General features: G+C 45.6%; 2 protein-coding genes and 1 long non-coding RNA gene across 14 annotated transcripts in view; 2 read left to right on the top strand and 1 right to left on the bottom strand.

Annotated features, from left to right (window-relative positions):
• Positions 1-12,647, top strand: part of LOC147026185 (traf2 and NCK-interacting protein kinase-like) — a 162,658-nt gene that overhangs the window by 62,302 nt on the left and 87,709 nt on the right. The gene's annotated exons all lie outside the window — the stretch shown is intronic.
• Positions 1-12,647, bottom strand: part of LOC147026186 (uncharacterized) — a 52,181-nt gene that overhangs the window by 38,199 nt on the left and 1,335 nt on the right. The gene's annotated exons all lie outside the window — the stretch shown is intronic.
• On the top strand, positions 5,801-8,069 carry LOC147026187 (uncharacterized). Its single transcript, XM_085881313.1, has 2 exons — positions 5,801-6,633; positions 6,694-8,069. The coding sequence occupies exons 1-2, from the start codon at positions 6,262-6,264 to the stop codon at positions 7,336-7,338; spliced, it is 1,017 nt and encodes a 338-aa protein (XP_085737439.1). The 5' UTR covers positions 5,801-6,261; the 3' UTR covers positions 7,339-8,069.

Genomic DNA, 12,647 nt, shown 5'->3' with positions numbered 1-12,647 from the left:
TTTCAAAAATATTTGATTTTTTTTTGCATTTCTACATGTTTTAAGTGATTTCCAGCACCCCCCCCCAAAAAAAATGTTTGAGAAAGAAAAACCCAGAAATTTGCACCTTTTTTTTTTCAAAAAAATTTCGATTTTTTTTTGGACATTTCTACATGTGCATTGATCTAGTTTAGCTTATTCAATCGTGGTTCAGTAGAGTCTGATCCGTTTTGACCTACAATGAATAGGATATCAGGTTCACTTAAGTGACCCAGCAGTATTGGCGGCAGAGGTTTTGCACTCTACCGAGTGCTCCCCCTCTAGTTAACCTCTGCCATCGAAGATGGATGGAGGTTACTGTTTTCACCCCTTTCTGTTTGTTTGTTTGTTTGTTTGTTTGTGAACAGTATTACGGAAAAACTCCTCGACGGATTTCGACGAAATTTGGTTGGGGGGATTAGGTCTGGTCCAAGGATCATGCCATTAGATTTTGGACTTCGTCCAAAATCCAATATGGCCACTGTGGTGGCCAATTTGAAAAAATATTTGAATTTTTTTTTTTTTTTGCATTTCTACATGTTTTAAGTGATTTCCAACCTCCCCCCCCCCCCCAAAAAAAAAATTGTTAGAGAAAAAAATATATTTGCAACTTTTTTTACAACAAAATTTCGATTTCTTTTTTTGCATTTCTACATGTTATAAGTGATTTCCAACAAAAGAACATGCCAAAATTAAAATTGCAGCTGATTTTGGAACTTCAGGTGGATATACCCACATAAAATCAATTTCTGTCTCAAGGAATCTAGTTATGACGAATGAATAGTTATGACGAATGAATTGAGTATGTAAAAGTTAAAAGTAAAAGGGAAAGTTGCAAACTATAACTCTGTGAGCACTGTTGACGTCAAATTGAATGAATAGGATATCACATTCACTTGAGTGACCTAGCAGTATTGGCGGCAGAGGTTTTGCACTCTACCGAGTGCTCCCCCTCTAGTTAACCTCCACCATCTTCGAAGATGGATGGAGGTTACGGTTTTCACCCCTTTCTGTTTGTTTGTTTGTGAACAGTATTATGGAAAAACTCCTCGACGGATTTCGATGAAACTTGGTAGTGTGGTGTAGCCTGCGGGCATGCAGGGCGGGGCATGATGATGATGCATGATGGGTATGATGATGGGAGGAGGGGTCGGCGTGGTCATCGGGTCTGCAAGGGATATAAGGTGTGCGCGCCGCCTGAGGTGTTGTAGTAATGCTGGAGTCGCCCGGCTCGTGAGTGTGCCGAATACGCAATAAAGGAGAGCCACGGGCACAGTACGCCCGCGCTCGCGCTTGTGCAACACAGCCCGGCTCGACTGTTCCTCCGCATCGTGTCTGCCTGCTAAGCATCTTCTATTCAGTACATCACAGTTGGCTGACGAGGATCTTCGGATCGGCGTGTGCAGGGCGGCAAATAACCCGTGCGGTTCCAGGCTACGGAGCCAAGGGTCTCGCCAGTGAGCTACGCCAGTGAGCCAGAGGCTACGCTCCGTTACAGTGTAGGCCTCGGCGCTCTTCTGGTCCAATCCAACCAAGTAGGAGATGAATTCGAGTTGTTTTCTGAACAGTTGGGTTGCTACTTTCGCGCGAATGATGTAGATGATGCAGAGAAACACAAGGCGATCTTGCTCGCCTCGCTATCAACGGAGCTGTTGTAGTAATCAACAATAAACCTTTTCGATCGGCTTTATTCTCACAAAACCCATATGCATATCTACAACAACATAAATATACATAGGGTAAGAATAACAAAATACAATAACTTGTACACATAATACTGAAGGCAAATACCACATACGCATCACATAATAACGAAGTTAAACTCCATACTCTAACACCAATTACATTCCTCAGAGTACATTATTCCTAATATAGTATATAACATACCATTACTGTTCCAGCATGACTTTCCACGGAGTACGTGGTATACGTGTCAACACCAGCCATTGACCTTCATATACAGTGCTGCCACATCCGCCCAATTACCGTTGCCGCCAATTACAGTATGGCACTTATTATCACAACATTCACCCCCTTCCGAGATATCTATCTCTATAAATCTAGTCTAATAGGAGGACGAATGGTGCGACCAGATCTTCTTGGCACTGGAGGGTTATCCACAGCATCTGATTGCTGTGGAGTTGCAGGAACAATATCAGGAACGAGATCATCCCCCTCTGAGTAGGGTGCGTCTTGGGGACTACCCTGGGGAATTACATTTTCTTCAGAAGCCTGAGGTAGAATTTGGGGTTCACTCTTGGATGGGGTTCCAATTGGGGCTAAGTGTCTAACAGAGACCGTAGTTTCCCTGCCATCTGGGTAGCGAATATGGGCATAGTGGGGTCCTGCTTGGAGGAGGTCGACTTCATCCACAAGGGGATCAGTTTTATTCATGCGTACGTGACGCTTCAGCAGGACTGGCCCAGGATTGCAGAGCCAAGTAGGCACCGAGGCTCCCGAGGAAGAATGACGAGAATAGTTCAGAAGTCTTTCATGAGGGGTAGCATTGGTTGCTGTAGACAACAGTGAACGAATTGAGTGGAGAGCATCAGGCAGAACAGTCTGCCAGCATTTGATGGGTAGATTACGGGATTTTAAAGCCGTTGTGATTGCCTTCCAAATGGTACCATTGAACCTCTCCACTTGGCCATTCCCTTGAGGATTATAGCTAGTAGTTCTGCTTCCAGCGATCCCCCTACTGGCAAGGAAGTCTTGTAATTCCTTGCTCATGAAGAAGGGTCCCCGGTCCGAATGAATGTAAGCCGGCATTCCGAAAATAGCGAACAGCTGACAGAGGCACTTGATAACCGTGGAAGTGGTCATGTCGGCACAAGGAAATACAAAAGGAAACCGTGAATATTCGTCCACAATGTTAAGAAAATACTGATTCTTATCTGTACTCGGAAGAGGCCCCTTGAAATCTATATTGAGACGCTCAAATGGCTGAGTAGCTTTTATGAGTCGAGTCTTATCTGGTTGGTGATACTTGGGCTTGCATTCTGCGCATATTCTACAAGATCCAACAACCTGCCGGACATCCTCGACAGAGTATGGCATATTCTTAGATTTCACAAAATGGTATAAGCGGGTAACCCCTGGGTGGCACAAGGCTTCGTGGAGGTTAAACAGTGAATGTCGATCGTGGCATGCCATCCCACAATAAGACCTGGAGAATGTATCAGAGGGAATGTTTTCTCGACCAGGACGATACACAATGTCAAAATCATAGCAAGATAATTCCATCCTCCAACGCATGAACTTATCATTCTTTATCTTATTTTTATGCTGCTTATCAAACATATAGCTCACTGATCGTTGATCTGTCTTTATAGTAAAATGTCTGCCTGTCAAATACTGTCTCCAGTGGCGAACTGTTTCAATAATAGCCTGGGCCTCCTTCTCAATAGAAGCATGACGACATTCGGGTCCCTGAAGGGTTCGGGAAAAGAAGGCTACTGGACGTCCTGCCTGGGTGAGGACTGCAGCAATTGCTACATCCGAAGCATCGGTCTCAACTTCGAAGGGTATGGATTCGTCAATCGCCCTCACCACTGAACCTTCAATGTCTTGCTTAAGTATATGGAAAGCCGCTTCTGCTTCCCTTGTCATGGGAAATGTAGTAGTGGCACACAGTGGGCGGATCTTGCTTGAGTAGTCATATATCCACTGTGAATAATAGGCAAAGAAGCCAAGGATGCGTCGGAGCGATTTCATGTCCCGAGGCACAGGCAAGTCCTGCAAGGGTCGGAGTCGTTCCGGATCCGGGCGCATTTCCCCTCCTTCCACCACATATCTGAGAATACTGAGCCTGTTAGTTGAAAAGATGCATTTGTCTTCATTGTAAGTTATATTCTTTCTCTTCGCAGCCTCAAGAAATTTCGTGAGATTAGCATCATGCTCTTCCTGAGTCATGCCGCAAATAGTAATGTTGTCTAAGTAAGCAAATGTTCCAACCAGTTCTTCTTCTTGGATGAAAGAATCCACGATACGTTGGAAGCAAGCCACTCCGTTGGTGACGCCAAAGGGAACCCGAGCAAACTGATAAAGGCGTCCACAGGCCTCAAACGCGGTGTATGGCTTATCTTCATTTCTGATGGGGATTTGATGATACGCACTACGGAGGTCAATCGTACTAAAAACACGGTATTGAGCAATCTTGTTAACAGTGTCATCTATACGAGGCAGAGGATACCCGTCAAGAAGTGTAAATTTGTTGATAGTTTCTGAATAGTCCACGGCTAAGCGTTTCTTGTGAGTTTCGTTCTTAACGACAACAACCTGTGCACGCCAAGAGGAGTTACTGGGCTCTATAATACCTTCCTTCAACATCCTTTGAATTTCCTTTTCAATGAATTTACGATCATCGGGAGAGTACCGGCGTGATCGAGCAGCAACAGGATAACAATCAACTGTCAAGTTGGCAAACAGTTCTGGAGGGTCAACACATAGTGTACTGAGTCCACAGATAACAAGAGGAGGCAAACTACCTCCATATGTCAGTGTAACACTATCATGCAGTCCCTGAAAATCCTGGCCCAAAACTATATCTGAACACAGCTGAGGGAGTATGGACAGACGCACATCTTGGTAGCACCGACCGTTTACTTTGATGTTGACTTGACAGAACCCTGATGTATGAGCGGTGAAGGAAGTGGATGCCATGGAAACATTGCCTTGGGTGTGATGTACATTTAAGGAATGGCACTTAACGAGGTCGGGATGGATAAAACTTTCTGAACTACCACTATCAATAAGGCCATCCAATTCCACTCCATTGAGCGTGACCCTCACAACCGCCTTTGATAACACCCCTGGGGCAGCGGCAGAAGACACAGCCGCTAGCGTTGCCTGATCAGAGGAAGTTGCACAAGCACCAGTAGCTACTGATGAAGTACTACGGCACACCTTAGCAAAATGACCCTTTTTCTGGCACTTATGACACACAGCCTCTCGTGCCGGACATTTTACACGTGGGTGTTTTAAAAAACCACAAAAGAAACATTTAACACCCGTAGCAGCCATTACAGTTGTGGGTTCCACTTCACCGGTATTCTGATTGGATGAGGCAGCACCCAATAAACGAGAAGGTTGAATAACACAATAAGATTCTGAATTTCTTTGGGCTGAATCTAGAGATCTAGCCTGATCAAACATGGTAGCTAAATCTAAAGTCTTATTCTCTAATAAACGTTGTCTGATCAGTGGTGACTGCAGGCCGCTAATGAAGGCATCCCTGATGGATTCTTCGCAATGTTGAGTTGCTGTTACAGCCCCAAAGTTACACTCTTTACTTAACGTTTTCAGAGTCAGAAGGTATTCATCTAAGGACTCTCCGACCTGCTGGCGGCGAGTTGCAAGACGATGGCGTGCAAACACTTCATTAGTGGGCTTTACGTACTGTGACTGTAAAGTACGGATAGCCTCATCATAAATGGTACACTCTGATATAGTTTCGTATAGTCTTGGTGAGACAAAATTTGTAAGCAGACTCATCTTATCCAGATTATCCTGTGGTAGAGCTCCCAGGAAGTTTTCGAACGTCTTTAACCAGCGTTTCCATTTTTGTGCTGCCGTGGGTGAACTGGGATCCGAATCCAGCCTCTCTGGTCTCAGCAAACGCTCCATTACAGTGTAGGCCTCGGCGCTCTTCTGGTCCAATCCAACCAAGTAGGAGATGAATTCGAGTTGTTTTCTGAACAGTTGGGTTGCTACTTTTGCGCGAATGATGTAGATGATGCAGAGAAACACAAGGCGATCTTGCTCGCCTCGCTATCAACGGAGCTGTTGTAGTAATCAACAATAAACCTTTTCGATCGGCTTTATTCTCACAAAACCCATACGCATATCTACAACAACATAAATATACATAGTGTAAGAATAACAAAATACAATAACTTGTACACATAATACTGAAGGCAAATACCACATACGCATCACATAATAACGAAGTTAAACTCCATACTCTAACACCAATTACATTCCTCAGAGTACATTATTCCTAATATAGTATACAACATACCATTACTGTTCCAGCATGACTTTCCACGGAGTACGTGGTATACGTGTCAACACCAGCCATTGACCTTCATATACAGTGCTGCCACATCTGCCCAATTACCGTTGCCGCCAATTACAGTATGGCACTTATTATCACAACAGGAGCACTACCGGCTGCTGAGTGATTTGGTGGCTCCAAATAAGCCCAGTGATGACGGGCTATCGTTTCAGGACATCGTGGCGAAAATGAAGACCCACTTGGCGCCAGAGAAGTCGTTGCATCTCGCGCGGTTCCAGTTCGATCACCTCGCTAAGGGTGGCGAGGAGCGCGTTGCAGACTTCGTAACACAGGTGAAGCATTCGGCGGTGCCTTGCAAGTTCACGACAGGGGAGCGTCCGGCACGGCTCAGAGATCGTTTTATTTCTGGTCTGCGAGACGCAAAGATGGTAGCAGCCATCCTGCGGTTGACCGACATCACATTCGACTCGGCGGTCGGGACTGCTTCGTCTGTCGAGCAGACACTCACGGATGTCCGCACCATCGCTGGCCAGGACGTAATGAGTAGCTCCAACTGGGGTGTGTCGGCTGATCCCGAGGTCCACGCGGTGACCGCGCAGGTGCCGCAGGTCGCGCAGCCCGGAGTCCGCGCGATGACTCAAGTGCCGCAGGTCGCGCAGCCCGGAGTCCGCGCGATGACTCAAGTGCCGCAGGTTGCACGCGCGCCTGGCGGTGCGGGACGAGGGCGCGCACCGCAGCACGGTCGCACCAGGAGCGAAGTGGCTTTCCAGGGGTGCTGGGGGTGTGGGGGTCCGCACCTGCGACAGATGTGCCCGTATAAGAACACCGTGTGTTTGCATTGTCACAAGGTGGGACATTTGAAGCGTGTGTGTCGGATGGCGGGGGCCTCCGTTGGGGTCTTGGATGACGAGGTGCGGGAGGACCCCAGTGACCTGGAGATCGGCCTGCAACCGGGGCATGGCGATGCCGGCGGCCCGGAGCAGGAGATGCAACCATGGTTGAGTCTGTTTTCCGTTGGTTCGGAGATGACGACGCCGTTCACAGTGGAGGTCGAAGTGAATGGCGAGCCGACTGTGTTTTGCGTGGACACCGGGGCTGCGGTGTCGGTCATGGGTGAGCAGGCGGCTCGTGGTCTTCGCAGTGTTAGCCTGGTCAAGACGGCCTTGTCGCTGTACACGTACACCGGTGAAGCGATTGCACCGCTTGCGAGGGCCGACATCTCAGTGCGCTACCGAGGTCGATGCGCCCGGCTCTCGGTGTTCGTGGTGCGAGGGGAGGGGCCCGCCCTTTTGGGTCGGGACTGACTGGCGCACCTCGGGCTGGATCTCCGGTTCGTACCTCCAGGTGTGCCAGTGCTCTCTTCGATGCCTTCGTCGGGTACCGAGGGCGAGGTTCTGGCGGCAGGAGCCGCGTCGATGCAACGGGAGCGGCCGTTCGTTGCTGCCTGCGGCGGTGATGTACGGTTCGGGAGCGGCGAGAGCCGTATCAGCTCTCGCGATGAGTTCCCGCGCTTCGCTCGCGATGAGTTCCCGCGCTTTGGCAGCGTTCGTGAGGCAATGCGCGCCGGTGTTGTTCAGGCAGCTTCAACAGGTTGTGGTGAGCCCGTGGCGTTAAAGGAAGTCGCGAGTCACAACATCGAGTCAACAACCAAGAGACGGACTCATGATGTGGGTTGTGGATTGCTGTTCATTGCATATGTGTTTTTCCTTGCTCTAGTGATGCAGTTTAACGTTGTTGAATTAAATGCCAGCAGTTCCCGCGTGAGAGTGGGTTTGGCGGAGATCAATCAATGGGATTTGTATTATGATCAATGTGATGTGGTGGCTTTGGGAGCGGTGGTGGCGAATAAAAAGGTTGGGTTGGCCTTCCATTGTCCCGGGCCGCGGGACAACAGTATTACGGAAAAACTCCTGGACGGATTTCGACGAAACTTGGTGGGGGGTTAGGTATGGTCCAAGGATCATGCCATTAAATTTTGGACTTGGTCCCCCCCCACCCCCCCAAAAGAAAAAAAATTTTAGAGAAAAAATTTTTTTTTTTTGCATTTCTACATGTTTTAAGTGATTTCCAACCCCCCCCCCCCCCCAAAAAAAAAAAAATGTTGGAGAAAAGAACTATAACTCTGTCAGCACTGTTGACATCATATTTAATGAATAAGATATAAGGTTCACTTGAGTGACCCAGCAGTATTGGCGTGGAGGTTTTGCACTCTCCCGAGTGCTCAGCCTCTAGTTAACCTCTGCCATCGAAGATCGGAGGTTACTGTTTTCACCCCTTTCTGTTTGTTTGTTTGTTTGTGAACAGTATTACGGAAAAACTCCTTGACGGATTTCGACGAAACTTGGTGGAGGGGTTAGGTATGGTCCAAGGATCATGCCATTAGATTTTGGACTTGGTCCAAAATCCAATATGGCCGCTATGGCGGCCATTTTGAAAAAATATTTGAATATTTTTTTTTGCATTTTTGCATTGCAATAAACGAATTTACAAAGTACATTCAGATTTGATTTGGCCGATGAGCAATCCCATCTGACCACTTAGTTCATGAGGAAGGGAACCAAGCTTCAAATCCCATAAAACCATATGTGGTTGTCCATTGTGTAAAACCTACATATATCCTTGTAACTCACATAAAAGCACACTGATGTCTAATATTGTCTTTGTCTTGTATGTGATTTATGTACAAGCTCCTCCATGAGCCTTAGATTGATGTAATAATTTTGTTAAAGCATGTGAAGAAGTTGTGCATATGAAAAGATGGCATTACGATAAATAAACTGCAAAACATATTTAATATAAAAAACATAAATCATTGACTGGGTTGCCAGATGCCACCAAACGTATAAAAGATTTTTGCAAAAACGAAACTGATCGAAAATATATAAAGGTAACTTCACTCTCATTCAAGTATTTTTTGTGTGTGTGTGGGTGGTCGGGGGGGGGGGGGGAGTTGGGTGATCATGCAAAGCATCACCAAGTGTCACAGGTGTGAGGGTCACGTATTTTGTGTATAGACTCTTAATATACAGTAAGTATCCCATGGTGTCTTTTGTGAAAATTTAAGCAAATTAGTGCCAGCACCCTCAAGAAATAACAAATTCCTGCCTTGACTGACTGGAGACTGCTTCAGGAGACTGACACTCGTAACAGCAAATCACACAGCACTATCCAGTACCACCCAAGCATAACCTTTACCAAGAAACTACTTTGACAGACCCGGCGCTCTGTAAAGAATATAGGTCATTGGTGATCATTATCATCATGTGCAGTAAGAAGCCATTTTAAAGTCTAGCAAAGATCACTTTCGATACTTTCTACACCATGCTGGATCTTCAAAGGTCTATAAAAGATGAACCATAGCCTGCTCTCAGTTACACTCGAAGCTCAGCGTGCAGCACACAAACAAATGTGATCTGGAGCTCAGATGTTCATTAGACGATTAGTCATTCAATGGGAAACTGTAAACCAGACACCAGCCATCTGGTTGTACCCAAGACAGACTCCGTTCTCAAGGATGAAAGGTGTATGATGGCTTTAAGAGCACATCCCATCAACAGCAGTGTACAAGCATTATTTAAAAGAGTTTATAACCAAAATATATAATATTTGGAATCGTAAAAAAGATATTACTTGTGATCTTGTTGGAACCATTAAAAAAATAAAAAGACTGAATCAGCAGAGTAGAGAGAGATCTCGTTTAGGCAATGTGATAAACCATCACCCAAAAAGAAGCAGTGTGCAGTGGTGATGTGTTTTTTCTTGAAAAAAAAATTCAAAAAAAATTCACAATTAGCTTAGACAGTTGCATGTATACCTTAAAGCTTCATTGGCAATGCAAACATATTTAAAATAAGCTTATGCAAAAAAACAGGAAATCTCATAAAGCTGAAGAACATATATGCACCAAGGGTGCTGAAATTATATTTTAAAGAAAGATCTTTCTTGGCAAAAACAGAAATACACTAGAAGGGCACTTGGGAGAGCGCTTACCTCCGCCACGCAATGCCTGATGCAGTAGAACATGTTGGGCCCAATAACTTTTTGAAATATCATGCTGTATGTCGTTTTTGGCACCATCTCTCAATGTTGAAATTACTTTAAAAATGAAATAATTCTCACATCCGGATCTGGATTCGGATCTTCACCAAAATTTAATCACTTCTTCCTTGTCACACTCCCAATGTGTGGACCAAGTTTTTGTCCAGATTCGTCCACAGCTTTTTGACATCCTGCTGTGTATCGTTTTTGACCCTATTTCTCAAAGGTGAAGAATCATTCGAAAAATTAAAAAATTCTCGTATCCGGATATGGATTTGGATCTTCATCAAAATTGAATCGATTATTCCTTGTTACACATCCAACGTGTCCACCAAGTTTAATCCAAATCCATCCACAACTTTTTGAGATATCGTGTGATATATATACATATACATGAGTATGTATGTATATATGTATGTATATATATATATATATATATATATATATATGTATATACATATATATATATATATATGTATATATATATATATATACATATATATATATATATATATATATATATATATATATATATATATATATATATATATATATACATATATATGTATATATATATATATACATATATGTATGTATATATATATATATATATATATATATATATGTATATACATATATATATATATATATGTATATATATATATATATATATTGTTGCGGATTCGCGCCCGCCGGCGTGCGAGCGGCCACGTAACTCGAATCGCGGCACATCGCCCACCGGACGGACAATCCCGTCGTGACCCTCTCGGACTAACACCGGGAACTAGTCACGGGTGGGCCTTTCGGCCTCACCACGATCGTGCCAATCGGCCCCCCGCGTGGGATAGGGTTGTTCGCCAAATTCGACCTACCTAAGTACCCACACGGAGGGTAGACCGGGCGATCTCCGCAGGTCGACTTCGGACACGGGCCACTTTAAGCGACCCGTTCCGTACTATCGGGATAACCGAGCGGTGTTATCCTCAACCTCGACGGTTCCGATTAATTATCGGGCGTATTTAGCCCACGACCAACCCTTTACGTGAAGTAAGATGGAGATTCAATTAGAGAAAAGACGAAGCGAAACGGGAGAAACAGTTCAACAAAAAGCAGATTTATTCCGCGGCAAACGGAAAGCACACATATACAATTACCACAATTATGCACCAAAAGCAAATGTAACAAAAGAAGAAACAATAATTACGCACCAAAAGCAATTGCAACAAAAGAAACACAATGCAGATCTATTACCGACTACGCGAGCACACGGCAACACTTACACAGTTTTACTTCACAGACGGCGCCAACAACACATATACTCCAAAGCAAAAGAAAAAGGGGCCACCCTCGAATACAAGGGGGCAGACGGGCCTGGGGCTGAGACCGCGTCGAGCCTACCCGTCTGGTGATGAGCCGCAAAATGGCGGCGGTGCCCCGACTCCGCGGGCCTCGCTGGCACTGCCTGGAATGTGGTGGGAACGGGGCCCCCTTCTCACACTATCTCAGCGCGGGGGGGAAACAGGGGGGGGGGGTTGTTGATGCTCGGGGGAAAGAGGATATCTGGCTGGCTTGCGTCCCGCGACGAGCGACGCCACTGTGACCTCGACCGCGTTCCCGGCCTCCCCTCTCCGCAGCTCCCCGACTCTGACACGAGCGCAGACCTCCACAAAGCTCCTTGGCTTCTCCACCTCTCCGGACCCCGACAGACACTCTCTCGACTGATTTCGCCGCCGCCACAACTCTCCAACTCTTCCCCGATTCGCCCCGCGCTCGGCGCTTTATAGTGCGACAGGAGAAACCATATGCAGATTTTTGGATCAGGATCGGCTCGGGGGCGGAGCCACGCTCGTCCATTGGACAGAGGAAAAGTGGGCGTGAATCATTCCTGATCCTCGAATCTGCATATATCGATTATACTCCGACGCGCCTAGAGGCGGGGCCAAATCGCCCCATGCTCGCTGATAGGACGGAACAGAAGTGGGCGTGAATCATTCTTGATCCGATTTCTCGGAAAGGCCGCTTTTTGCACCCGCTGCTCGGTGCGCGCCCTGTACGAGTCCAGGATCGGTGCCCACAAGCGGCGCGGGAATGGCGGTGATGCGATGGTTGCGAGAGCGAGATGTGACAGTAAAGGTCGTGGCTGTTGGCGTTGTTGTTGTGAAGCGGCGTTGCGGTTGGTGGTTGTTGTGTGATGGCTGTTGAGACGTGGTTGGCTCAAAATAAAGATAGAACAGAAAAACGGCTATCTTAAAGGGTCGCAGCCCGAATGAATGACATTTATTCCCTCTAAACAACGGGTTTGGGCTAACTACACATATACTTACAGAGATATCTCACCTATGGGACCTGAATGGTGGTTTGCGAATTTCCTCAACCACAACAATATATATATATATATATATATATATATATATATATATATATATATATATATATATATATATATATATATATATACATATACATATACATATGCAATATATATATATATATATATATATATATATATATATATATATATATACATATATATATATTAAGCCTGGTGTTGGCGCAGTGGTTAGGGCAGCAGATT

The sequence above is a fragment of the Eptatretus burgeri genome, chromosome 5 (genome assembly GCF_056783735.1).
Source record: "Eptatretus burgeri isolate ZD-2024b chromosome 5, Ebu_testis_v1, whole genome shotgun sequence".
NCBI lineage: Eukaryota > Metazoa > Chordata > Myxini > Myxiniformes > Myxinidae > Eptatretus > Eptatretus burgeri.
Note: the sequence above shows the minus strand (reverse complement) of the source record. Positions and strands in the feature narration are given on the sequence as shown.